The sequence below is a fragment of the Euwallacea similis genome, chromosome 2 (genome assembly GCF_039881205.1).
Source record: "Euwallacea similis isolate ESF13 chromosome 2, ESF131.1, whole genome shotgun sequence".
Taxonomy (NCBI): domain Eukaryota; kingdom Metazoa; phylum Arthropoda; class Insecta; order Coleoptera; family Curculionidae; genus Euwallacea; species Euwallacea similis.
In genome coordinates, this window is record NC_089610.1 from 9,309,468 (window position 1) to 9,335,664 (window position 26,197).

General features: G+C 34.3%; 2 protein-coding genes across 9 annotated transcripts; one reads left to right on the plus strand and one right to left on the minus strand.

Annotated features, from left to right (window-relative positions):
* Positions 1 to 214: 214 nt before the first annotated feature.
* On the minus strand, positions 215 to 1,768 carry LOC136419412 (solute carrier family 2, facilitated glucose transporter member 8-like). Its single transcript, XM_066405695.1, has 3 exons — positions 1,578 to 1,768; positions 1,498 to 1,521; positions 215 to 1,440 (listed from the first exon to the last, which is right to left on the minus strand). The coding sequence occupies exons 1-3, from the start codon at positions 1,696 to 1,698 to the stop codon at positions 215 to 217; spliced, it is 1,371 nt and encodes a 456-aa protein (XP_066261792.1). The 5' UTR covers positions 1,699 to 1,768.
* Positions 1,769 to 3,009: 1,241 nt separating this feature from the next.
* On the plus strand, positions 3,010 to 25,162 carry LOC136419414 (uncharacterized). 8 transcript variants are annotated; one of them, XR_010753102.1, is made up of 6 exons: positions 3,010 to 3,161; positions 3,489 to 3,615; positions 5,303 to 5,439; positions 11,654 to 11,790; positions 17,989 to 18,120; positions 24,320 to 25,162. XR_010753102.1 is itself a non-coding variant. In XM_066405697.1 (5 exons), the coding sequence occupies exons 3-5, from the start codon at positions 14,518 to 14,520 to the stop codon at positions 24,426 to 24,428; spliced, it is 435 nt and encodes a 144-aa protein (XP_066261794.1). In that variant the 5' UTR covers positions 13,113 to 14,232; positions 14,285 to 14,455; positions 14,508 to 14,517; the 3' UTR covers positions 24,429 to 25,162. The 8 variants fall into 8 exon arrangements, 2 of the variants coding, with proteins under 2 accessions (XP_066261794.1, XP_066261796.1); XR_010753103.1 differs by lacking the exon at positions 24,320 to 25,162 and adding an exon at positions 20,433 to 20,533; XR_010753105.1 differs by lacking the exon at positions 17,989 to 18,120.
* Positions 25,163 to 26,197: the final 1,035 nt, after the last annotated feature.

Consider the following 26,197-nt stretch of genomic DNA (forward strand, 5'->3'; position numbering starts at 1 on the left):
TTATCTTGGGATACTCTGTTTAGGGATATATTCCGAAACGTTGTCTTATGTTGAATAGGAGATCCGTATTCGATTTTTGTTTCAACAGGACAATGGTTCAAAATTTTCATCTCGCCCTGTTGAGGAATGGTTTTACGACCCCAATGTCGAGGTTTTACAGTTACAGAAAAAAATATTTTTCCACTACTTTCTAAAGTAACTTTATTCTTCTTTATTATTTAACTCGTAGTTGAACCTTAGTTTCCGGAACGACAAACCGAACAAAAATCCATCCCAAAACATTAAACACCCCCAAGACCCAAAACGTCATAGCACTTCCAAACGCTTCCTTCAAGTAGGGATACGAAAATGTGACCACCATGGCGGATATCCAACCGGTCATCGCAACAACCCCGCTTGCAACCCCTTTGATCTCGGCTGTAAACAGCTCTATAAGTAAAACCCAAGGAATTGGTCCTATTCCTAGGGCGAAACCTGCCATGAAAACGCCAACGCACGCAGTCGGCACTAGCACATTATTTGTTGCTGACGAAAACTGGAAATATATTGCTAACCCTGTCAGACTCACTGTCATCGCTGCTGAAGATAGAAGCATAAAGAATTTCCTCCCTTTTTTTTCGACCATTAAGACCAGTACTGCTCCCACGAAAATGGTCAGAAGGTTGGGGACAATGGCTGCAACCCATGGACTGATGTTGGCGGCACTAAATATGGGCATTAAGTTGAAAACCACCGCGTTTATACCGCAAAACTGCTGATAAATAAACACCCCCAAGATTGCGATCAAAGGTTTTCTGTAACACTTCTTGGTAAATAAATCCCAAATTGAGGATCCCATTTGATGCTCGCGCAAATGCTTCTGCAGTTCAGTAAGCTCTTCAGAAACTTGATCTTCATCTCCTCGATAAAACATCAACGATTTTCTAGCTTTGCCGAATCGTTCTTCTGCTATCAGGTACAGAGGCGTCTCGGGGAGGAACAAGATGGATAATGCTGCAGCTCCACTTGTCAGAGCCAAAGCAATGGCCAGTCCTAACCACTCAGTAACGACTCCTATAACGTTGGTGTACAGAATGCCTAGAGTTAGCATGAGGCTGAATGAAGAGCCCAGGGTGCCTCTAAGAGATTCTTCAGTGATCTCTGCGATATACATGGGAGCCACCACACAGCTACTCCCTAAGGCCACTCCGGCAAACAATCGTGCGATTAGTAACACCAACAGATTTGTAGCGCAAGCTATTAAGATGTAATTGCTCAAATATAGAAGTCCAATGAGGAGAAGAGCGATTTTTCTGCCAAAAAGATCGGCGCATTTTCCTGAGGGTATTGCAGCCAGGGTGGCTCCGAACATGAGAGTGGCTCCCACTGCTGCTTCTTCAAGAGTAGAGATCGTGAAGCTTGGTGAAGGTAGTGATTGATTGGGGATGGTGGTGTTGTTACCTAAAGGAGGTTGTAGGATGTGTTGCATTGCTGGGGAGGTCCAGGCTAGTACTGTACCTGCACAGAAGCCATTAAGTGACGCTGTAAAACGTCAAAATGGGATAAGTGTATGAAAATTCATTATTGGGAGGCCTTACCGGCAATTCCTCCAATGTACTGGTTTCTCCTTTGCTCGGGTTTTCTAATTTTTTCCTCCATCAGTACCATTCCAGGAGGCCTGCTGTGGGCGTTAACAATAATCGAAACTTTCTCACTCATTTTAAATTCAGCTCTAGTGCGATCTTTAAGAAACAAAGATGTTAATCTAAGCGAGTTCTAGCAATTTTATATTCAGAAATTTCTTATCAGCATGGTGAATGGGATTAAGTTTAGTGTTCAAATGCTGTTAGTTTTGGCTAATTATGGGGAGTTACATACACATGTTTACGTGCCTGTTAGCAATAAGATTTCGCTCTGTAAAATCATTTAATGAGATTTATAGGATTTGTAGCAAATAAATAATAAGCAAATATAATCTGTTTCTTTAATGAGAGAAGAATGGGAGCAATTTAAATAAATTTTCAGAGAGTGATATTCATCAGTATCAATAAGACCACCACAAAATTTACTTAAATCGATTCAGATTACCAAAATAAGCTTTAACGGTTGAAAACAAATAATTTAATTGTAACACGCTCTTAAGCTACCAGATAATGGAGATTTGCTTGGAATCATAAAAATAAGGCGAAATTTTGCTAATTCAGCCAATTCTATCAATTTGAGCTTCAATTTCGGAAAATATAACAATTGCGATGCAAATATGACTTAAACAGGTAGAAAAGAGTGATATTGGTCTTTATCAATGATACATATTAATTAATGACCTTAACATAAATTACTGGGATGCTCACATAATGTATGTTAATAATGAACATGACACATAAAAATCTAAATTCCAAAAAAGCTTTCGATTTCTTTTTCGATGAATTTATTTTTGAAACAAGAAATATATTTGCTGGGTTCTTCTTTAGTTTCTTATCATTCTGCTCACGTAAGTAATATCAAGGGGTTTTGTCTGAAACTACTAATAATTTTATTTGTCTTATTTGTGGGAGGGCACAAATAAAATAACGATTTATTAAATTATTCATTCTTTTTATTAAGTATTCGCTAGCAATTTTAAATCGTACGGAGATTTTGTTGTAATAAAATTAATTTCTTGGGATTTGGTGTTTTTTGAAAACTGCGATTAAAAATAAAAATACTAAATAATACATTTATCGCATAATATTTTAAACAGTGTCCATTCGCTTATTCCATCGAAATGAATAAAAATATTCGTTGTTTTTATGCAATTTTAAAGCTAACGTTTGAACGTTAAAAGGTCGTTGGTGGCTTTTTTTGTACCACTGTATGTCCTATCACTGAATGGAACAATAAAAATTTTCCATGTATTATTAAATTTTTTTTTACATGTGGCGCCATCTGGGAACTTGGGTGCTAAGCACTCGCAAATGTCTTCTTTGTGTCAATTTTCTGTACATCGTGAATGGCAATAATGACATTTTTCAGTAATCGGACTGTGAGAGTTTTTCGTTTGTTCATATTAATTGAAATGTGAAAATTAACTTAAAAGTGTGCGTTTGAACGGAAAATGTGGAATTTAAACTTGAAAAGCAAAAAACAAAAGTGGTGTCATCTTAGTCGATCGATAGAATATCTGTGGAATTAGGAACTAGGAGGTAAGAAAGAAAAGAAACCCATTGCCGAAGGAGTTTTCAATAATTCTCCATTTTCAATACCTATTCTAATACTTACAGACCATACAAACTATTAATAAATATCCCTTTTTTCTAATGCAATCAAAACTTAATTTTGGTACCGTTCTAAAGAAGTTTTTTCATAAAGATCATTGTTTTGCCTCAAGTTGTACTTGTCATTGGAGGTTATCTCGTTTGAGTTGCAAGATTAGTGGGATTCCAATACTTTTGTGTTTCATTAATAATATTTTGAATATTACATTCTTCGTAGAAAGATACGTACTATAGCTGCCTGTCTCTTCTTTTCAGGACAAGAACTGCAGCCAAAGATATGAAATCGTGGTTCCACCATGAATGCAGCGAAAAAGATCGTACCATATCTAGGAAAGTGCAAGTTGCCTGCTAGTGGAAGTATTCTTGACAGCGACAGAAAAAGGTAGGAATTTAAAATTTTTATAGTGTTAGATGTGAATGAGAGTCACCATGCAATTGATGAAAATAATCCTTATCAAAGAAATAATTTATATTCAAAATTAATGGAATGAATATTACAACAGTGAGTTAATTTGAAAAGAACCACTTTTGATATTTCTGGGATGATAGAAAATGTGTTAATATACAAAAATAAATGGATTTTATTTTCAAGAGGGATGTTTTTTTGGGTTTTTTAAATTAAATTGGAAGTACTTTTTAGCAGGGGTGGAAAAAACCACTAAGATTTAAATTGGGAATTTTAAATGAGTAGTAGCAAGGTTGAGTGATACCTAATTTGAAAGGTTTTTTGGGAAAAATGATAATTGTTAAATAAGAATAAAGCGAATTGTTTTTAAAGTTTGATATTTATAGAAGCTTTTACTTGAATTTCTTTACATGTAGTTATAATTTTTCCAGGTAAGTTCACTTAAGGCTTGTCGTGAATTATTATATAGAAGTCACGTTTAATTTATTTTTTTACTTTTTTGTAGTAAGACTTTAAAAGTGAATAGAATAATTACTTTTAAGAACGTTTCATATTAATATAGGTTCATAAACCTTTTGTTTTAAAGATATCGGGTGTGGAAAATGTTAGAAGAAATTTTAATTATTTTTCTTAACTTTCTTAAAATAAATTTACCTAAGAACTATTAACGTTTTGTCGTAATTATTATTTAAGTGTTATGGATCAGGAATATGTAGTAATTTAAGATAGAAAATAAACTATATATTATTTTTAAGGAGATTCGGTATGTATTAATATTTAATTTTTTAGATGATTTTAATATGTATATAAGATAAGAACACATAGTGATGTTAAGGTAATAATGATTTTTATCACGATACAGGAGTTATGTGTATACAATAGAATTGTAAATTTGGAATTGTTTGATGCATACGTTATGTGAAATAATCGTGTTTAGACAATGGGTATTCATAGCAGGACTAATTAGGATTAAATGGTGGATGCGAAAGAAGAGAGATTTTTATGTGTGGCGTCATCTGGGAATCTGGGTTGCAAGTTTCTTCTTTGTGTGGTTTTGCAGATTTCTTTTTGGTGTGTTTTTGCAGATTTCTTCTTCGTGTAAACTTGTAGATTTCTTGTTTGTGGTAATTTTCTGCACATCGTGCATGACAATAATGACATTTTTTTATAATTGTACTGTAAGTTTTTCGTTTGTTTATTTATATCGAAATGTGGAAATTAACAAATTAACTTAAAAGCGTGCGTTTGAAAAGAAACTGTGGAATTTAAAATTGAAAAGCACAACAATAAAAGTGGTGTCATCTTAGTCGATCCATAGAATATCCGTGGAATTAGAAATTAAGAGGTAAGAAAGAGAAGAAACTCATTGTCAAAGGAGTTTTTAGTAATTGTCAACTTTCAATAACTATTGTAGTATTCGCAGATTAGATAAATTTGACTTTTTTCTAACGCAAGGAAAACTTATTTTGGGTACCGCCTTAAAGCAGCTTTTTGATAAAGATCATACTGTTATGATTCAACTTGTACTTGTAATTTGAGGTTGTCTAGTGTCGAGTTGCAAGATTGGTGAGATCCCAATATTCTTGTGTTTAACTAAAGCTATTGAATATTATATTCTTCGTGTAAAACGTATGTACTATAGTTGCCTCTCTTTTCTTTTCAGGACAAGAACCGCAGCAAAAGGATGTGAAATTGTGTGTGCGTGTGTGTGTTCACTCGGAATGCAGTGAAATGATTGTGTCATCTCAGAAAGTGGAAACTGTTTGCTGGTGGAAGTATTGCTGATGGCGACAGAAAAAGGTAGGAATTTAAAATTTTTATGGTGTTAGATTTGAAGGAGAGTTACTATGCAACGAAAGAAAATAATTGTTATCAAAGAAGTAATTTATATCGAAAAGAATTGAACAAGTATTACAACAGTGTATTAATTTGGAAACGAACCACTTGATATTTCTGGGATTATAGAAAAGGTGTTAATATACAAAAATAAGAGGATTTTATTTCCAAGGGGGACTTTCTTTTGGGGTTTGGTATTAAATTGCAAATACTTTCTAGTAGGGATGGGAACAATCACTAAGATTTTAAATAGGTTGAGTGATATCTAATTTTTTTATTTATTTTTTTTCGTTTTATTGAAAGGTTTTGGGAAAAAATTATGTTCAAGCCGTAAGGAAGTTTCATTATTAAATGTTTTGGAAAAATATGATGTTTTGTCATTAATGGTATGGAAGAAAAATTGTTTATTAAGATATCAATTATTCTAAAGGGCCTTTATTATTTGTTGAATAAGAATAAAGTGAATTGTTTTTAAACTTTGATATTTATGGAAGCTTTTACTTGAATTTGTTTGCAAGGAGTTGTAATTTTTCCAGGTAAGTTTGCTTAAGGTTTTTGTGATTTATCATACAGCTTTTACCTTGATTTGTTCTTTTGCTTTTTTGTAACAGGACTTTAAGAGTACATAGAATAATTACTTGGAAGAACATTTCAAACCAACATAGGCTCGTAAACGTTTGGTTTTGAAGATATCGGGTGTGGAAAATTTTAGAACAATGAGGTTATTTTCATAACGTTCTTAAATTAAAATGACCTATGTACTATTACAGTTTTGTTACAAAAAAGTGGGCCAGTGTATTTAGTATTTCATGGTGTGTTTTATTATTGCAAGTCCTAAAATTGAAGGAATTCTAACCTAGATGAAGATTCGCGGTTTTTTTTGCAACGTTGCCAGTTCCTCCCTTTTCTCCCAAAAGGAAAATGAATGATTTAATTTTCATTTGATCTTTGAATTTCACGGTTAAATAGCACATTTAACAAATTCATTGCTGAGGGAAATTATTTATCATCATATTTTAAATAGGAAAAACCATCCCCGAGGTGTTTCGGGCAGTAAATGTGTTAAAAAACACCTAATAAACCGATTGTGTATCAATTATTACTATTGGGTCATGAGTATTTGCATTTACTCGATTTAAATGGTTGTTTTAATAATTATTATGAAAATTTGGAAACAAAAACACGTGTAGTAAAGGATACCGAGGAAGGAATGGTAATAATTGATACATGATGGATTTATTAGTGGTTTTTTTAACACATTTACTGCTCGAAACAACTCTGGGGTGGTTTTGTCTAATTGAGATATGATGATGAATGAATTCCCGGAAGGGAATTTGTTGAATGTGCTAATTTCACCGTGAATTTGGGGAAGGTGTGAAAATGATTTTGAGAGAAAAGGGGGGAATTTTTGTAGAGAAAACTGGAGATTTTGATCCGGGTTAGAATTTCTTAAAATTTTAGGATTTCTTGCACAAGCCGGCAACACTGTACGACACCGGGCCCAAAGAGGGCCCGGACAAAGTGACGGACGCGACGCAAAGTTACGTGGAGGCGATTGGCCTCCAGGTAACTTGGCGAGGAGTCGGCCAGTTTGGCCGACCCCTCTTTGGGGGTCTTCAACCTCGTTTTTCGGATTCGGCAGAACGACAACGTCGACACATCGGAGTCATCCCCTTAGAGAGCGGGGGAACGCGGGAATTATTCATGGGGCCAGCATGAATAAGGCCTTTGTTCCCGGCGCTTTCCGAAAAGATGGCGGCGACATGCGCCGCTGCCGTTAACTGGTCTCGAATCCCGAGTAGATGAAGACGGTGGGAATCGGCAAAAGCGCGAATGTCTATACACTTGTTTCTTTGGAAGCGGTGGGTTTTTCGCGTGGCTCCATCTTTTAAGGGTTCGGAAAGGTAGTTAAAACGGTAAAAGACGAGAATGGGATAACCTCTCGGATCGTCAAGAGTGTCTGGAAAAAGTAAATGAAGATGGAAAATTTTGGAAGTTAATTATTAAAAAATAAAAGAATTGATTATCTACGGGATTCAAGATTAGAAGATTGCGATCCACAAATTTACAAAGTAAGAAGAAAGTAAAGAAATACTGGATTTTTCCATAAAATTTACTCTAACAGTGGAATTTGAAATGGTACCGTGGATGGAGAAATATTACAACAAAGAGGTAAATTAAGGATCTAAAAGCATATATTTCCAGGAAGCAAACGGAGGGACGTATTAAAAAAGGGAACACAGAAAGAGTGGGTCTGGAACAAATACTTTTTTGGTTAGGTTTACGAGCACGAGATTAGTAGTGAGGATTTTCAAGAGAAAACCTAAAAGGATGGACGTTTAACCTATACATTAGGAAGAAAGAAGGTCGGTTGCTCCTCAGATTTGATATAAATAAGATTAAACCATTAAGATTATAGAGGATTTCCTCGACAGATCAACAATGACCAAAGGTCCAGAGGTAGACACACTTAACTTTATTCAAAATTTGTAAGGAAAGTTAGATTATTGCTCATATTCATCGATAGGAAAGGCACATTTTTGAGTGGAGGATCGAAAAGAATCTAGGTTAAGAGCAAAAAGATACCAAGGTAGTACATTGTAGCTTTATCGAAGAATAGTGGTTTATTTATTTCTTCTTAGCCAAAAGGATATGATTTATAAGGGAAGGAAAGAGGGTGGTTACTTGGATACATGGAATTTTGAAAGACAAAAATTGGAAATTACAAGAACAGCAAAAGTGAAAATGATCGAGTAAGGAGAAAAAGAAAGGCAGCCAAAGTATTTTTTCAGCAGGAAGGAGATATCGAGATTTGGAGGATTGCAAGTAAGTGGATTATTAGGAGAATGCTTTTTGTCTTAAGAGGAATTTCTTAGTTATTTTGATGCATCAGAAGGACATTTGATTAATTTAAAAGGAATTGTGTGAAAAATTGTACCATAACTTATGGATTATTTTGGAATTGAATATTTGAGAAAATAGAGTATTTAATTGGAGCACCGTACTACCGGAAAGGGTAATTTTATTTTGAATTTGTATGTGAGTATAGTAGTTAGGGTGTTTTATGGATATTTGGAAAATTCACCATTATAAGTATTATTTGTCTTATTGGAAATAATTTATTTAAAAGGTAAGAGACAACAGAAGGTATTACACATTGAAGATTAAAATTGATTTATGTAGAAATGGTGAAAATATATTGTTACATTAGTAGATATTGTAGGAAATTAAATTGTGATTATTATTTAAGTGTTATAGGTAAGGAGGATGTAGTAATTTAAGATAGAAAATTAACTGTGTATATTATTTTTTAAGGAGAAAAATTAGATAGATTTCTGTAAGTATTGATATTTAATTTTTTAGAAGATTTTAATATTTATATAAGGTAAGAAGAAATGGTGTAAAGGTACTAATGATTTTTGTCACAATATAGGAATTATGTGCATAAAATAGAATTGTAGATGTATATGTTATGTGAAGTAATTCTGTGAAAATATTAGGTAGGGATATAGTACAGGATTTCTTAGGGTATTTTTCTTTTGAGGGAGTGGATAAAAGATACGGAGGGGAGGTAGATGGAAAAATGTACGAGAAACATGCATATAGAATGTAAAACTTTAAAGAAACTGGGTAGGATAGCAATTAGGAGTAAACGGTGGATGCGAAAGAAGAGGAGAGATTTAAATAATAAAATAGGACTTTATTTATTATATGGAAGGATAATATAAAGACATGTAAGAAGAATGGGAGGGAATGCAAATAGCTGCATAAAAGAATGGAGAAATTTGTTAGTAGATTATTTGTTAACAGCAAAGATTATTCCTCCTGGATTTCGAGGATAAGACTAAGAAAGAACATTTATTTCAGAAGGAACAAATGAGCATGCATATTAAAATTAACGATATTAATAAAGGTATTAGGTAACTTATGGAAAACTTGTTTAGAACGATAGAATAAGGGAAGTTAGATTATTTTTTTAATTATATTTTATTAGTGTTAGTATGTAGTCATTGTCAACTAGGAGCTTCCTAAAATTGTAGAGGAACTTTAGGGCTTAGAAAAGCCATTGGGGCGATTTTTCTCGGAAGATCTTTGAAAAAACACTGGTTTTTAAGGATAACTTGGGGATTCTGGGACAAAATGGTGAACGAGATATATTCACTGGAACCGTGAAGTTAGGAAAAGTAATTACAGGAAAAAACCGAAATTGTGAGGTCTAAGTGGAATTAGGGACGACGAATTTGGAAGGTTTAGCGATTTGGTGTTTTTGGAAATTTCTAAGCAGCTCAGGAAGGGCCGAAAAAAGACTTGGAAGAAAAAGCATTGGACAAGTCAAGTGAGAAGTAGAGATTGCACGGGGGTACAGTATTCATTGGAGAAGATAAAAGAGAGAAGGTGGAAAACAAGATTGGTTTATTTTGAGGAGGGTTTGAACAAGTGGAATTGTGTGTAAAATAAAGGGATGAATTTGGACGATATGGCAAATGAGGTCTTCTTAAGAAAATATTAAAAGGAAGATGGATTATAGAACGTCATAGATTTGAAAGATTTTGAAAGAAATTATTTTAATTCTTTCTAAATTAACATTATGTATGATAATTTTTTATAGTGTTGTTTACGTATAAGTAGGATATTTATTAGTTTTTAACTTTTGTAATTGTAAACTAACGCAAAAGAGATAATAAGAGGGACAGAGGAGGGTAGGCTGACGTAGCCTTTTTAAGATAATAGGATGCTCCACATAATTTACACACAAGTGGGCCACGTGTACAAATTATTGGAGTAACATTAAACTGGCACCAACAGGTACTATCACGGTTCTAAAGGATTTATTAGAACTGGGAATTTGCTAGTCTGCTTTTTCGTGTTTTTACTACATTTTATGATTGATTAATATTTTATACTGTGTTTCTTGCAGGAGTAGGCTCTTTACGTAGTCTACATACTGTGTGGATGGGATATGAATTGTATTATTTCAGAATTTTATTAGTGCTTTAGTCTTGTGTGAAATAGACTGTTAGGACGTAGGTTCTATTTTAATTGTACAGGGTATAGGGAAATAACTTTGTTAAATTTAACCGAAGATCGAGAACATTATTTGAAACGTAAAGTTTTTTTGAACAGGAAAGAGAAACGTTTGTAAATTGACGAATTTTTATTTAGAATTAGAAAATTAGAATGGCTAACCCGAACTAACCAGGATTAGAATGGGAAGTACGAAGGTAGCAAAGTTATTTCCCTAACACTGTATATTTACGGCGGGTGCGTGTAATCCTCGGCGAGTTGGGATTGACGAAGCTAGAAACGTAACGTTGCTTTTGTATTTAATGAGAAAGTAAAGCAAATAGGGAAATTACCGTGATATTTGAGGAGATTTAATTTTTGGACGTCGTCGTAAAGAAGGGAACTATTAAACTGAGTCATTTAAAATGGCCATTCGAAGTTGAATCATTAGTAGAGTCAGCTGTGGAATTTTACACGAGAGAAATAGAAGATGAAAAGTAGGTCGCAGCGGGATCGTACGAATTTGAACGACAGGGCAGAGTGAGGTTATATTGCTTTATTTATTACCACTTTTAACTTTGAAGATTTCGATTAAACATTTAAGCAATTTTTTAAGAAAAGAGGTCGAATTGTTTAAAAAATGAACAATAATTGTCGAAAATGTCGTCCATTCACTTGAACGTACAAGTTTACCAGAACTTTGATACTTTTGAAGACAGTGTCGAAATTTTTGTGGTGATAATTGGTCACTGCCCAAATTCGTGCTTTGAGACTTTGATTACGTGTACTTACGGGGTAAAAGTGTTATTTTATAAAACTGGGAACAAGAAGCAACCCAGAGGTGTGATGTGCGGGGGCCAAGGTGGGTAGATATGCTTAGTGCACGAACTTATTAAACGATCGATTGAATTCTGGAAGGTAAACTAAGGTTATAAGAGCTGTGGTTATATTATGTTGAACATAATCGTGTGGTAATTTGTCTAAAATGTAAAGCAGCTTTTTGATAAAGATGTGATTGTTTTGAGTCAACCGGTACTTGTACTATGAAGTTATTTAATGTGAGTTGCAAAGATGAGATGCAAAGATTCCAACGTTCTGGTGTTTAACTAAGAATATTGAATATTATATTTTTCGGGGAAACGTATGTACTATAGCTGCCTCTCTTTTTTTTCAGGACAAGAACTGCAGCCAAAGGATGTGAAATAGTGTGTGTGTGTCTGTGTTCGTCCCAAATGCAGTGAAATGATTGTGCCATCTCCGAAAGTGGAAGCTGTTTGCTGGTGGAAGTATAGCTGACGGCGACAGAAAAAGGTAGGAATTTACAATTTTTATGGTGCTAGATTTGAGGGTGTTACTATGCAAAGGAAGAATATAATTGTTATCAAAGAAACAATTTATATTCAAAACGAATCGAAAGAGTATTAAAACAGTGAGTTAATTTGAGAACGAATCACATTTGATATTTCTGGGATTATAGAAAAAGTGTAAATATACAAAAATAAGGGGATTTTATTTTGAAGGGGGACATTCTTTTGGAGTTTTTTTTATTAAATTGCAAGTACTTTCTAGTACGAAGGGAAAGAACCAGTAAGAATAAAATTGGAAATTGTAAATAGGTAGCAAGATTGAGTGATACCTTATTTGAAAGGTTTTTTTAAAATTTTTTTGGTTTTCTGGAAAGGTTTTGGGAAAATTGAAGTTTAAGCCGTAAAGAAGTTTCGTTACTAAATGTTTTGGGAAAAAGGATGTTTCCTTATTAAAGGTATCAAAGAAAAATTGTTTATTAAGAAGTTAATTATTCCAAAGGGTCTTTATTATTTGTCGAATAAGAATAAAGTGAATTGTTTTTAAACTTTGATATTTATCGAAGCTTTCACTTGAATTTTCTTGCATGCAGTTATAATTTTTGCAGGTAAGTTTGCTTAAGGTTTTTGTGATTTATGATACAGCTTTTACCTCGATTTGTTCTTTTGCTTTTTTGTAGTAGGGCTTTAAGAGTACATAGAATAATTACTTGGAAGAACATTTCACACCAACATAGGCTCGTAAACGTTTGGTTTTGAAGATATCGAGTGTGTAAAATTTTAGAACAATGAGGTTATTTTCATAACGTTCATAAATTAAAATTACCTATGTACTATTAACGTTTTGTTACAAAAAAGTGGGCCACCGTATTTAGTATTTCATGGTGTGTTTTATTATTGCAAGTCCTAAAATTGAAGGAATTCTAACCTAGATAAAGATTCGCGGTTTTTTTTGCAACGTTGCCAGTTCCTCCCTTTTCTCCGAAAACGAAAATGGATTATTTAATTTTCATTTGATCTTTGAATTTCACGGTTAAATAACACATTTAACAAATTGATTGCTCAGGGAAATTAATTATCATCCTATTTTAAATAGGAAAAACCATCCCCGAGGTGTTTCGGGCAGTAAACGTGTTAAAAAACACCTAAGAAACCGAAGATGTATCAATTATTACTATTAGGTCATGAGTATTTGCATTTATTCGATTTAAATGGTTGTTTTTATAATTATTATGAAAATTTGGAAACAAAAACACGTGTAGTAAAGGATACCGATGAAGGAACGGTAATAATTGATACATGATTGATTTATTAGTGGTTTTTTAACACATTTACTGCCCGAAACACCTGGGGTGGTTTTGTCTATTTGAGATATGATGATGAATGAATTTCCGGAACAGGGAATTTGTTGAATGTGCTATTTCACCGTGAATTTGGGGAAGGTGTGAAAATGATAATTTTTGAGAGAAAGGGGGGAATGGGGGATATTTTTGCAGAGAACTGGGGATTTTGATCCGGGTTAGAATTTCTTAAAATTTTAGGATTTCTTGCACAAGCCGGCAACACTGTACGGCACCGGGCCCAAAGAGGGCCCGGACAAAGTGACGGACGCGACGCAAAGTTACGTGGAGGCGATTGGCCTCCAGGTAACTTGGCGAGGAGTCGGCCAGTTTGGCCGACCCCTCTTTGGGGGTCTTCAACCTCGTTTTTCGGATTCGGCAGAACGACAACGTCGACATATCGGAGTCATCCCCTTAGAGAGCGGGGGAACGCGGGAATTATTCATGGGGCCAGCATGAATAAGGCCTTTGTTCCCGGCGCTCTCCGAAAAGATGGCGGCGACATGCGCCGCTGCCGTTAACTGGTCTCGAATCCCGAGTAGAAGAAGACGAAGGGGGTCGTGAAAATCGCGAATGTCTATACGCTTGTTTCTTTGGAAGCGGTGGGTTTTTCGCGTGGCGCCATCTTTTAAGGGTTCGGAAAGGTAGTTAAAACGGTAAAAGACGAGAATGGGATAACCTCTCAGATCGTCACGAGTATTCCGAAAAAGTAAATAAAGATGTAAAATTTTGGACGTTAATTATTAAATAATAAGAAAATTGATTATCTGCGGGATTCAAGATCAGAAGATTGGGATTCAGAAATTTCCAGAGTGAGAAAAAGTAAAGAAATACTGGATTTTTGGATAATATTTACTCTAACAACGGAATTGGAAATGGTACCGTGGATGGGAAAATATTACAACAAAAAGGTAAATTAAGGACCTAAAAGCATACATTTCCAGAAAGCAAACAGAGGGAGTTATTAAAAACAGAACACAGAAAGAAATGGTCTGGAACAAGTACCTTTTTGGTTAGGTTTACGAGCAGGAGATTAGTAGTGAGGGTCCTCAAAGGAAAACCTAAGAGGTTAGATCGAAAGTTTATCCTAGATCTTAGGAAGAAAGAAGGTGGGTTGCTCCACAGATTTGATATAAATAAGATACACCATTAAGATTATAGAGGATTTCCTCGACAGATCAACAATGACCAAGGAGCCAGAGGTAGACACACTTAAGTTTATCCAAAATTTGTAAGGAAAGTTGGATTATTGTCCATATTCATCGATAGGAAAGGCACATTTTTGAGTGGAGGACCAAAAAGAATATAGATTAAGAGCAAAAAGATACCAAGGTAGTACTTTGTAGCTTTATCGAAGAATAGTGCTTTATTTATTTCTTCTTAGCGAAAAGGATATGATTTATAAGGGAAGGAAAGAGAGTCGTTACTTGGATACATGGAAATTTGAAAGACAAAAATTGGAAATTACAAGAAGAGCAAAAGTGAAAATGATCGAAAAAGCTGACTGGGGCCGAGTAAAGGGAAAAAGAAAGGCAGCCAAAGTATTTTTTCACAAGGAAGGAGAAATACGAGATTTGGAGGATTGCAAGTAAGTGGATTATTAGGAGATTGCTTTTTGTCTTAAGAGGAATAGGAATTTCCCAGTTATTTTGATGCATCAGAAGGAAATTTGATTAATTTAAAAGGAATTGTGTGAAAAATTGTCCCACAACTTATGGATTATTTTGGAATTGAATATTTGGAAAAATAGAGTGTTTAATTAGAGCACCGTACTACCGTAAAGGGTAATTTTATTTTGAATTTGTATGTCAGTACAGGAGGTAGGGTGCTTCATGGATATTTGGAAAATTCACCATTATAAGTATTATTTGACATAATTTGTTTAAAAGGTGAGATAACAGGTGTTATTATAAATTGAAAATTAGAATTTATTTGTATACACATAGTGAAAGTATATTATTTTTAAATTAGTAAATATTGTAGGAATTGTGAATTACATTATGATTATTATTTAAGTGTTAAGGATAGAAAGTAAACTGGATATATTATTTTTTATAGGAAAAAACTAGGTACATTTTTGTAAGTGTTGATATTTAATTTTTTAGATGATTTGAATATTTATATAAGATAGGAAAGGATAGTGGTAAGGTACTAATAATTTTAGTGGGGATATAGAAATTATGTGTATAAACTCGAATTGTAAATTTGAAATTGTAGATGTATATGCTAAGTGAAGTAATTGTATTAAAATATTAGGTATTCATAGTAAGTAAAGGTAGGGATATAGTACTGGATTTCTTAGGGTATTTTTCTTTTGAGGGAGTGGAAAAATGTACGAGAAACATGCATACAGAACGTAAAACTTCAAAGAAACTGGATAGGATAGCAATTAGGTGTGTAGGCTGGATGCGAAAGAAGAGTAGGGATTTAAACATAAGAATAGGACTTTATTTATTATATGGAAGGATAATACGAGCATTTGTAAGAAAAATGGGAATGAATGAGAAAGAATGTATATTAGAAAAGTAGAATTTGCCAGTAGGTCATTTATGTATTTATAGTTCATAAGAAAGTAAAGATTATTACTTTTGAATTGTAACAGTAGAGGTGAGGAAGAACTTATGTATATTTTAGAGGTAAATAAGAGGAGCTTTTAGAAGGAACAAATGAACACGTACATTAAAATTAGAGATAATTTATGGAAAACCTATTTGGAATGATAGAATAAGGGAAGTTATTACTTTATTATATTTTATTAGTATTAGTAAGTAGTGATTGTGAACTGGGAGCTTCTTAAAATTCCAGAAGAGCTTTTGCAGGAGCTAGAAAAGCTATTTGGGCAATTTTTCCTGGAAGATCTTTGGAAAAACACTGTTTTTTCAGGATAACTTGGGGAGTCTTGGACAAAATGGTGAACGGGATGTATTGACTGAAATTGTGGAGTCAGGAAAATTGACTATGGGAAAAAACCGAGATTGTGGAGTCCTAAAAGGGGTCTAACTGGAACTTGGGATGATTAATTTAGAGGATTTAGGGATTCGGTGCTTTTAAAAATTTGTAAGAAGTTCAGGAAGGAAGGGAAATGGTCAGTGGAGATAAGATTTTTTCCTGAAAGAGGAGAACTGGAAAAAGACTTGGAGGAAAAAAGCATTAGGCAAGTGAAGCGAGAAGTAGAGATTGGAGTACGAAGGTGCAGTAGTCATTGTATAAGACACGAGAGAAAAGACAACTAACAAGATTGGTTTATTTCGAGGAGAGTGGGGAAAGTGATAGGATGAATTTGAACGATAAGGGGAAAGAGGTCTTCTTAAGAAGACATTAAAAGGAAGATGGATTATAGAACATTAGAGATTTTAAGGATTTTTAAAGAAATTGTCTTAATTATTTCTAAATTAGAAAACTATTTAGGGATAAGTAGGATATTTATTAGTTTTTAACTTTTGTAATTGTAAACTAAGGTAAAAGAGATAATAGGATGCTCCACATAATTTGCACACAAGTGGGCCAAGTGTGCAAATTATTGGGGTAACATTAAACTGGCACTAGCAGGTATTTTCACGGTTCTAAAGGGTTTATTAGAACTGGGAAAGTTGCGACGGTAGAGACAAAAACAGGTGGCGAATTTGCTAGTTTGTGTTTCTATTCTTTTTTTATATATTTGCTTTTGAAGAAACACGGAAAAGTATTTTATATTTGTGCGTTTTACACATTATCTTTAAATTGAAGAATTTTTCACGAGTGCTGTAGTCTTTCGTTAGAGAGACTATCATTTTATTTTAATTATACATCGTGTCGGGGAAATAACTTCGGAATAGGAAAGAGGAAGAAGATTCGTAAACGTAACTATTTTGATTTCTTTGGAAAAAGAGAGACACATTTGAAGAATTGGCAATGTGTCTTTTAGTTTGTTTCATTTGGATACTTCTTTAGAAAAGGAGAAATCAAAGTAGGAAAGTTATTTCCCTAACACTCCGTACAATTAGGATAAGTGGGTGTCATCGTTAGTTACTTGTGAAGGACGACGAAATTAATATTAAATTGCAACATTGCTTTTATAAGCATGGAGACGAGGAAGTAACGAAAAGAAAGAGGACGGGATGATTCCCGCGCATTTTCGGAAGTTATCGTACCGAGGGAACCATCAGAACCGACATCTGCACCGAAAATTGACGTTCGAAGTTTGCACGAGAGAAACGGAAGACGAAAAGTAGGTCGCGAGGAACGCATCGCGTAGCTCGACCATTTTCTGTCAAAAAGAACTTTTTGACAGAGCGGAGAGAGGTTACGTCGCCATATTTACTTTGTATTTCGAAGACGTTAAGGCGTATGACTAATTTTTAACAAAATTAGTCTAATCGTTCGACAAATGAACAATAATTGTAGAAAATGTCGTCCATTCACTTGAACGTACAAATTTACCAGAACTCCGATACTTTCGAAGACATCGCGGAGAACCGGTGGGGTGATAACTGCACACTGCTCAAATTCGTCCTTTGAGACTTTGATTAGGTGTGCTTACGGTGTAAAAGTGTTATTTTATAAAACTGGGAACAAGAAGCAACTCACCCAGGGGTGTCAGGTGGGTAAATATGTTCGGTACAGGAACTTATTAAAGGAATGACTACATTCTCGAAGACAAACTAAGGTTATTCGAGCTGTGGATGAAGGAATTTGTCTAACAAATAAAGCAGCTTTTTGATAAAGATGTGATAGTTTTGAGTCAACCGGTACTCATATTCTGAGGTCATGTAGTGAGATTTGCCACGATGAAATGTAAAGATTTCAAAGTTCTCATGTTTAAGGATATTGAATATTAAATTCTTCGTGGAAAGTATGTGCTAAAGTAGCCTCTCTTTTCCTTTCAGGACAAGAACTGCAGCCAAAGGATGTGAAATTGTGTGTGTGTGTGTCTACCTCGAATGCAGCGATAAAGATGGTGTGATCTGGGAAAGTGCAAGGTGTCCAGTAAAGAAAGTTTTCCGAAGGCAACAGAAAAGGTAGGAATTTAAAATTTTTATTGTGTCAGATTTGAGGGTTAAGCAGTTGAAGAAAATAATATTGAAAAGAATTGGAAAGAGTATTCTAACAGGGTGTTAATTTGAAAACGAACCATCTCTGATATTTCTAGGGTTATAGGAAAAGTGTAAATATACAAAAATAAGTGGATTTTATTTTCAAGGGGGATTTTGTTTTGGGGTTTTGTATTAAATTGCAAGTACTTTTTGGTAGGGGTGGGAAGAATCACTAAGATTTTAAATAGGTGAAGTGATACCTAATTTTTTAAAGAATTTTTTGTCTTTTTATTAAAAGTTTTGGGGAAAAATGATATTTAAACAGTAAAGAAGCTTCGTTACTAAATGTTTTAGGAAAATTGATGTTTAAACAGTAAAGAAGTTTCGTTAAGAAAGGTTTTTGGGAAAAATGATATCTAAAGAGTAAAGAAGCTTCGTTACTAAATGTTTTGGGAAAAAGATGTTTTCTTATTAAGGGTATCCAAGAAAAATTGTTTATTAAGATGTTAATTATTCCAAAGGGCCTTTATTATTTGTGGAATAAGAATAAAGTGAATTGTTTTTAAAGTTTGATATTTATCGAAGCTTTCACTCGAATTTGCTTGCATGCAGTTATAATTTTTGCAGGTAAGTTTGCTTAAGGTTTTTGTGATTTATGATACAGCTTTTACCTCGATTTGTTCTTTTGCTTTTTTGTAGCAGGACTTTAAGAGTACATAGAATAATTACTTGGAAGAACATTTCAAACCAACATAGGCTCGTAAACGTTTTGTTTTGAAGATATCGGGTGTGGAAAATTTTAGAACAATGAGGTTATTTTTATTTATAACGTTCTTAAATTAAAATGACCTATGTACTATTAAAGTTTTGTTACAAAAAAGTGGGCCACAGTATTTAGCTTAGTATTGCATGGATGTGTTTTTATTATTGCAAGTTCTAAAATTGAAGGAATTCTAACCTAGATGAGGATTCGCGGTTTTTTTTGCGACGTTGCCAGTTCCTCCCTTTTCTCCCAAAACGAAAATGAACGATTTAATTTTCATTTGATCTTTGAATTTCACGGTTAAATAGCACATTTAACAAATTCATTGCTCAGGGAAATTATTTATCATTCTATTTTAAATAGGAAAAACCATCCCCGATGTGTTTCGGGCAGTAAACGTGTTAAAAAACACCTAATAAACCGAAGATGTATCAATTGTTACTGTTGAGTCATGAATATTTGTATTTACTCGATTTAAATAGATCTTTTGACAATTATTATGAAAATTTCGAAACAGAAACACGTGTAGGAAAGGATACCGATGAAGGAACGGTAATAATTGATACAGGATCGATTTATTAGTGGTTTTTTAACAGATTTACTGCCCGAAACACCTCTGGGGTGGTTTTGTTTAATTGAGATATGATCGAATGTGCTATTTCACCGTGAATTTGGGGAAGGTTTGAAAAACATGATTTTTTATTTTGAGAGAAAAGGGGGGAATTGGGAACTGTTGGCAGAGGAAACTGGGGATTTTGATCCGGGTTAGAATTTCTTAAAATTTTAGGATTTCTTGCACAAGCCGGCAACACTGTACGGCACCGGGCCCAAAGAGGGCCCGGCAAAGTGACAGACGCGACGCAAAGTTACGTGGAGGCGATTGGCCTCCAGGTAACCTGGCGAGGAGTCGGCCACTTTGGACCGACCCCTCTTTGGGGGTCTTCACCCTCGTTTTTCGGATTCGGCAGAACGACACCGTCGAGAACACATCGGAGCCATCCCCTAGAAAGCGGGGGAACGCGGGAATCTTTCATGGGGCCAGCATGAAAGATGCCTTAGTTCCCGGCACTTTCCGATAAGATGGCGGCGACATGCGTCGTTGCCGTTAACTGGTCTCGAATCCCGAGTAGATGAAGACGGTGGGAATCGGCAAAAACGCGAATGTCTATACACTTGTTTCTTTGGAAGCGGTGGGTTTTTCGCGTGGCTCCATCTTTTAAGGGTTCGGAAAGGAAGTTAAAACGGTAAAAGACGAGAAAGGGATAACCTCTCGGATCGTCACGAGTATTCCGAAAAAGTAAATAAAGACGTAAAATTTTGGACGTTAATTTATTAAAAAATAAAAGAATCGATGATCTACGGGATTCGAGATGAGAAGATTGGGATCCAGAAATTTACAGAGTAAGAAAAAGTAAAGAAATACCGGAATTTTGGATAATATTTACTGGAACAGTGGAATTCGAAATGGAAACGTGGATCGGGAAATATTACAAAGAAAGAGGTAAATTAAAGACCTAAAAGCAAACATTTACAGGAAGCAAACGGAGGGGCTCACGGAAAAACAGAACACAGAAAGAAAGGGTCTGGAGCAAATACCTTTTAGGTTAGGTTTACGAGCACCAGATTAGTAGTGAGGTTCTTTAACAGAAAACCCAGCAGGAAGGATCGAACGTTTAACCTAAAAATTAGGAAGAAAGAAGGTGGGTTGCCCCACAGATTTGACATAAAAAGATGGAACCATTAAGATCATAGTGGATTCCCTCGACTGATCACCAATGAGGGAGGGGTCAGAGATATAGACAAGGAACTTTACCAAAAACTGGTATCGAAAGTTGGATTATTGCCCAAATTCAAGGATAGGAAGGATAGATTTTTCACCGGAGTAGTCGGATTCAAAAGAACTTAAGTTAAGGGCAAAAAGATAGCAAGGTAGTACTTTGTAGTTTTATCGAAGGACAGTGGTTTATTTATTTCCTCTTAGCAAAAAGGATAAGATTTATAAGGGAAGGAAAGAGGAAGCTCACTGATATAGATTCTTGGAACTTTGGCAAGAGAGAAGTAGGAAATTACGAGAACAGCAAAAGTGAAAATGATCGAAGAAGCTGACTGGGGCCCAGGAAAGGGAAAAAGATAAGGGCCAAAGTATTTTTTCACAAGGAAGGAGATTTTGAGATTTGGAGGATTGCAAGTAAGTGGAACATTACGAGATTGCTTTTTTGTCTTAAGAAGAATAGGACTTTGCTAGTAGTTAATAAGTAATTTGTGGGTTTAGTTTTGAAAGTGAATTAAGAATTTTCTAGTTTCTAGTTATTTTGATGTATGAGAAGGATATTTGATAAATTTAAAAGGAAATGTGTGAAAAATTGTACCATAACTTATGGATTGTGGATGGACTTGTGGAATTGTAATTTGAGAAAGTAGAGTATTTAATTGGGGCACCATATTACTGTAAAGGGTGATTTTATAAGTTAGTACAGTAGATAGGGTGTTTGATTAATATTTGGAAGTGTAAGGTGAAAGATTCACCATTATAAGTATTATTTGAAATAATTGAGGATTAGATTTTATTTAGATACACATAGGGAAAGCATATTATTTTTAAATTAGTAGATATTGTAAGAATTGTGAATTACATTATGATTATTATTTAAGTGTTAAGGATAAAGATGTAGTAATTTAGGATAGAAAGTAAATTGGATGTATTATTTTTTATAGGAAAAACTAGGTACATGATTTGTAATTGTTTAGATGATTTGAATATTTATATCAGATAGGAAAGCATAGTGTAAAGGTACTGATGATTTTTGTGAAGGTACAGGAAATATGTATTTAAAAGAGAATTGTAAATTTGAAATTGTCGATGCATATGCTAGGTGAAGTAATTCTGTTAAGATATTAGGGGTATTCATAGTAAGTTGAAGTAGGGACATAGGATAGGACTTTTTAGGGAATTTTTCTTTTGAGGGAGGGAATGTAGGTGGAAAAATGTAACAGAAACATGCACATAGAATGCAAAACTGGAGAGAAATTGGAAAAGATAGGAATTAGAAGTAAATGGTGGGTGCGAAAGAAGAGGAGGGATTTAAACATAAGAATAGGACATTATTTATTATATGGAAGGATAACTTGAGCATATGTAAGAAAAATGGGAAGGAATGTATATTGGAAAAGTAGAATTTGCCACTAGGTTATTTATGTATTTATAGTTAATAAGAAAGTAAAGATTATTTCTTGTGAATTTCAAGGATAAGAGTAAGAAAGTACATGTATTTCAGAAGGAAGTAATTAGAGCTTTTAGAAGGAACAAATGAATATGTAATATGTATATTAAAATTAGTGATATTTATAAGGGTATTAGGTAACTTGTGAGAAACACGTTTGGAGGGATAGAATAAGGGAAGTTGCATTATTATATTTCATTAGTGTTAGTATGTAGTCATTAGATATGTGTCAGCTAGGAGCTTCCTAAAATTGTAGAGGAACTTTAGGGCGTAGAAAAGCCATTTGAGGAATTTTTCCCGGAGGATATTTGGAAAAAAGTCTGATTTTAAGCAATACTTGGGGATCCTTGGACAAAATGGTGAACGAAATTTATTCACCGAAATTGTGAGGTGTTAGAAGGGATATAACGGGAACTAGGGACGACGAACTTGGGAGATTTAGCGAAGGGGAGAATTTGAAAGAGGCTTAGGAAGGGCCGGAACTGGTGAAAGGAGATAAGATTTATTTTGAAAGATGAGGAAAACTGGAAAAAGACTTGGAAGAAAAAAGCATTTCCAGCAGTGGACAAGTCAAGTGAGAAGTAGAGATTGGAGCACTGTGGTGCAGTATTCATTGGAGAAGAGAAGAGATAAGAAAAAAGGTGGAAAATATGATTGGTTTATTTTGAGTATAGTGGGCAAAGTGATAAGATGAATTTAAACGATATAGCGAATAAGGTCTTCTTAAGAAAGCATTGAAAGGAAGATGAATTTGAACGATTTTTAAAGAAATGGTCTTAATTGTTTTTAAATTAAGATATTGTGTATATACGATAATATTTTTATAGCGTTAATTATGTATAAGTAGGATATTTATGTAGACTGAAGGGGCCTTTTTAGGATGCCTCACATAATTTGCACACAAGTGGGCCACGTGTGCAAATTATGGGGGTAACATTAAACTGGCACTACTAGTAGGTACTTTTACGGTTCTAAAGGATTTATTAGAACTGGGAAAGTTAAGAAAAAGAGAGGTAGGGAATTGCTCGTTTGCTCGTTTACTTTTCCAAATTTGTACTACATTTTATGATTGATTAGTATTTTATACTGCGTTTCCTATAGTAGTAGATTCTTTGTGTAGTTCACGTACTGTGTGGGTGAGATATAACTTGTATTATTTTAGAAATTTATTAGTGCTTTAGTCTTGTGTGAAATAGACTATTAGGACGTAGGTTCTACTTGAATTGTACAGGGTATAGGGAAATAACTTTGTCAAATTTAACCGACGATCGAGAACATTATTTGGAACGAAGAGTTCTTTTGAACAGGAAAGAGAAACGTTTGTAAATTGAGGAATTATTATTTAGAATTAGAAAATTAGAACGGCTAACCGGAACTAACCACGATTAAAATAGGAAGTAGAAAAGTAGCAAAGTTATTTCCCCAACACTGTACATTTACTGTACGTGTATAATTCTTGGCGGGTTTCGATTGACGAATTTTAGGTTAGCATTAGCAGTCAGCCGTGGTAATTTACACGAGAGAAATAGAAGATGAGAAGTAAGTCGCAATTCGATCATGCGATTTGGAATGACAGAGTAGAGTGAGGTTATATTAATTTATTTATTACTATTTTTAAGTTTGAAGATTTCGATTGAAAATTTAGGCAATTTTTTAAGAAAAGAAGTGTAATTGTTTAAAACATTGATAATAATTGTGGAAAACGCGGTCCACTCATTTGAAAGTTGAAGTTTACCAGAACTTTGATACTTTTGAAGACATTGTCGAGAACTTGTGTGGGGTGATAATTGCACACTGCCCCAATTCGTTCCTTGGGGCTTTGATTACGTGTGTCGATTGTCTCGGAAGTAATTTTTGAAAACTGGGGACAAGAAGTAACCCACTGGTGTAAATTGGAATTGGTCGAAGGATTCCACATAACATTCTCGAAGATGAACTGAGGTTATACGAGTCATGGCTCCATCACCTGGGACATAACCCCATCGTACTTTGTCAGGGTGTGGGGATGAAGGTATTTGTGGAACAAGTAATGGTTCTTTTGGAAATATTTGAGGATTATTTGTATTTTAGATTTGCATAGTTTGAGAATTTGCACATTCCGAGCTATGAAAGTAGGTATTATGACTGAGGAGGGATGGATTCGAAAGATTATTATGTGGTGTCTCATGGGACTAGGTGCAATGAATTGTCATTGTTTCAGATTTCGAAGGATGAAGTACTCGGAACACTTGCATTTTGTGATGGGTGCCACAAGAGAAGTCGAGGGGACAATGTCTTCAAGAAAGCATTGGAGGTTTGAAGCTCCTTAATTAATTTTGTGAGAAAACAGATGAAATGCATAGAGCAACTGAGAAAGGAAAAGGGAGAAATGGAAGGACCAATGGTAGGTAAGTGATAAAAGTAAGAAGTAGTGATAGGTCGAGGGATTTGAGAAGAAGAGTATTTTGTGAGGAACGAAAAGTGAATTGTACTTTTTCCTCTAAATTTGAGAGTCGAGTAGATGTGTAATTGGTACTCGAGCAGTACAGTTTGTGATATTGTGTGGTTCTTTAGCATTGCTCATGGCTCGTGTAAGTAGAAATGGTGGATTCTTTTGAATTGTAAAAGGGGTTAAGGGATAAATAAATGGAAAGATTTGAAAGTACATTGAAGAGTACTAGTTTCTTAATGAATTTTTGAGAGAAACATATGAATTTAGTAAAAGTGCAAGGAAACTTTTCGTTCCTAGATAGGAAATGAGTGTGTTTTCGATTTTATGATTATGAAAAGTGTTATTTTTGATAAAAGATGAAATTTAAAATTGAAACAACTAATTTTCTATGGTATATGTATTATTTAACTGATTTTTGATAACATTTCTGTTTGTATTCTACTAACTGGATATTATATTTATTAAATTTGTGACTCTTTTTGTATTACTTTTGATGAGTCGAAAGAGTACTTGTCGAGGTGATACATTGGAGTGGTGGTATATTTGGTAACTGTATATTATTTATTATTATTATTATTTTTGAAGAAGCTTTTAGAACTAAAAGAAGGGTGTTTCTTCTGACTGCAAATAATAAAAGCAGAATTGAAGGATTTTGTGTGAGATTATTTCTAAACCTGTTACCCGATGAATAGGAAAGTGGTCTTTTGGGATTCGTGAGAGGATTGGGTTTACACTGTTTTTTTGATATTGTGGAAATGTAGTAACTTTTTATAGGTATTGTCTATATTTTTGGAAACATTCCCCGCAGTATTATGACTGATTTAGAGCTTGTATTTTGTAAATTTAGTATATTTAGTATTTATTGATGAATATTATTGGTGTTTCTATGAATGAAGAAGAGATACATGGTCTGCATTATATTGAGAGATGAGTAAAGTGTTTCTAAAGACATGTACTCTTATTTATTTATAATTAGAGGATAGTTTAGATATTTAAAAAAAAGTGACACATTAAAGGGTGGTATATATTGATTATTAAATTGTATTGTGAGGGTCAGGATGCACTGTGGAAATTTGGGGATGTAGGGAAGATAGAGAAACTAAAGTAATTTGTATTCTGAAGATTTGACTGTCTATTGGGAAATTGAATAACTTTGAATTTTGAAGTAAAGGGGAGATTATTCTTTGACTTAGAGTGTGTAGTAGATTTAGGGGGACATTTCCAGTGTGATTTTGAATTTTTTAGATTTTCACGGGTGTTAGTATTAATTTGTAATTATTTAGATAGAACTATTGAGATTTCTTTATTTCCTAGATGATGTATTTTTTATTTATTTGTCAGATACTGCGGGGAAAGAGATTAGATGATTTGGGATAGTACTTAAAAAAGGGACATTCTTAGGGAGGATAAGATTTGAGAGGGGAAACTGAGGGTATTAGAAAAAGGGAATAGAAGAAGATGGGGGATTAAGGGACATTATGGAGGGAAATTGGGGGTTTTACTTATAAAGGGGGATAAGGGACAGGAGTATTTGGATACTATAAAAAAAGGATAAGGGACAGGAGTACGGGAACATTTAAAAAAAGGGATGAGGGAGAGGAGTATGGAAACATTATAAAAAGGAGATGAGGGACAGGAGTATGGGAA

Bases quoted from the DNA above. Each gene is read 5' to 3' on its own strand.
- LOC136419412 (XM_066405695.1), bottom strand. From the start codon at position 1,698: ATGAGTGAGAAAGTTTCGATTATTGTTAACGCCCACAGCAGGCCTCCT. The intron at 1,522-1,577 runs GTAAGGCCTCCC...GACGTTTTACAG, and splicing joins GTACATTGGAGGAATTGCCG to CGTCACTTAATGGCTTCTGT. The intron at 1,441-1,497 runs GTACAGTACTAG...AACCTCCTTTAG, and splicing joins ACTTAATGGCTTCTGTGCAG to GTAACAACACCACCATCCCC.
- LOC136419414 (XM_066405699.1), top strand. From the start codon at position 14,518: ATGATTTATAAGGGAAGGAAAGAGAGTCGTTACTTGGATACATGGAAA. The intron at 14,712-17,988 runs GTAAGTGGATTA...TTTTCCTTTCAG, and splicing joins CGAGATTTGGAGGATTGCAA to GACAAGAACTGCAGCCAAAG. The intron at 18,121-24,319 runs GTAGGAATTTAA...TCATTGTTTCAG, and splicing joins TTCCGAAGGCAACAGAAAAG to ATTTCGAAGGATGAAGTACT.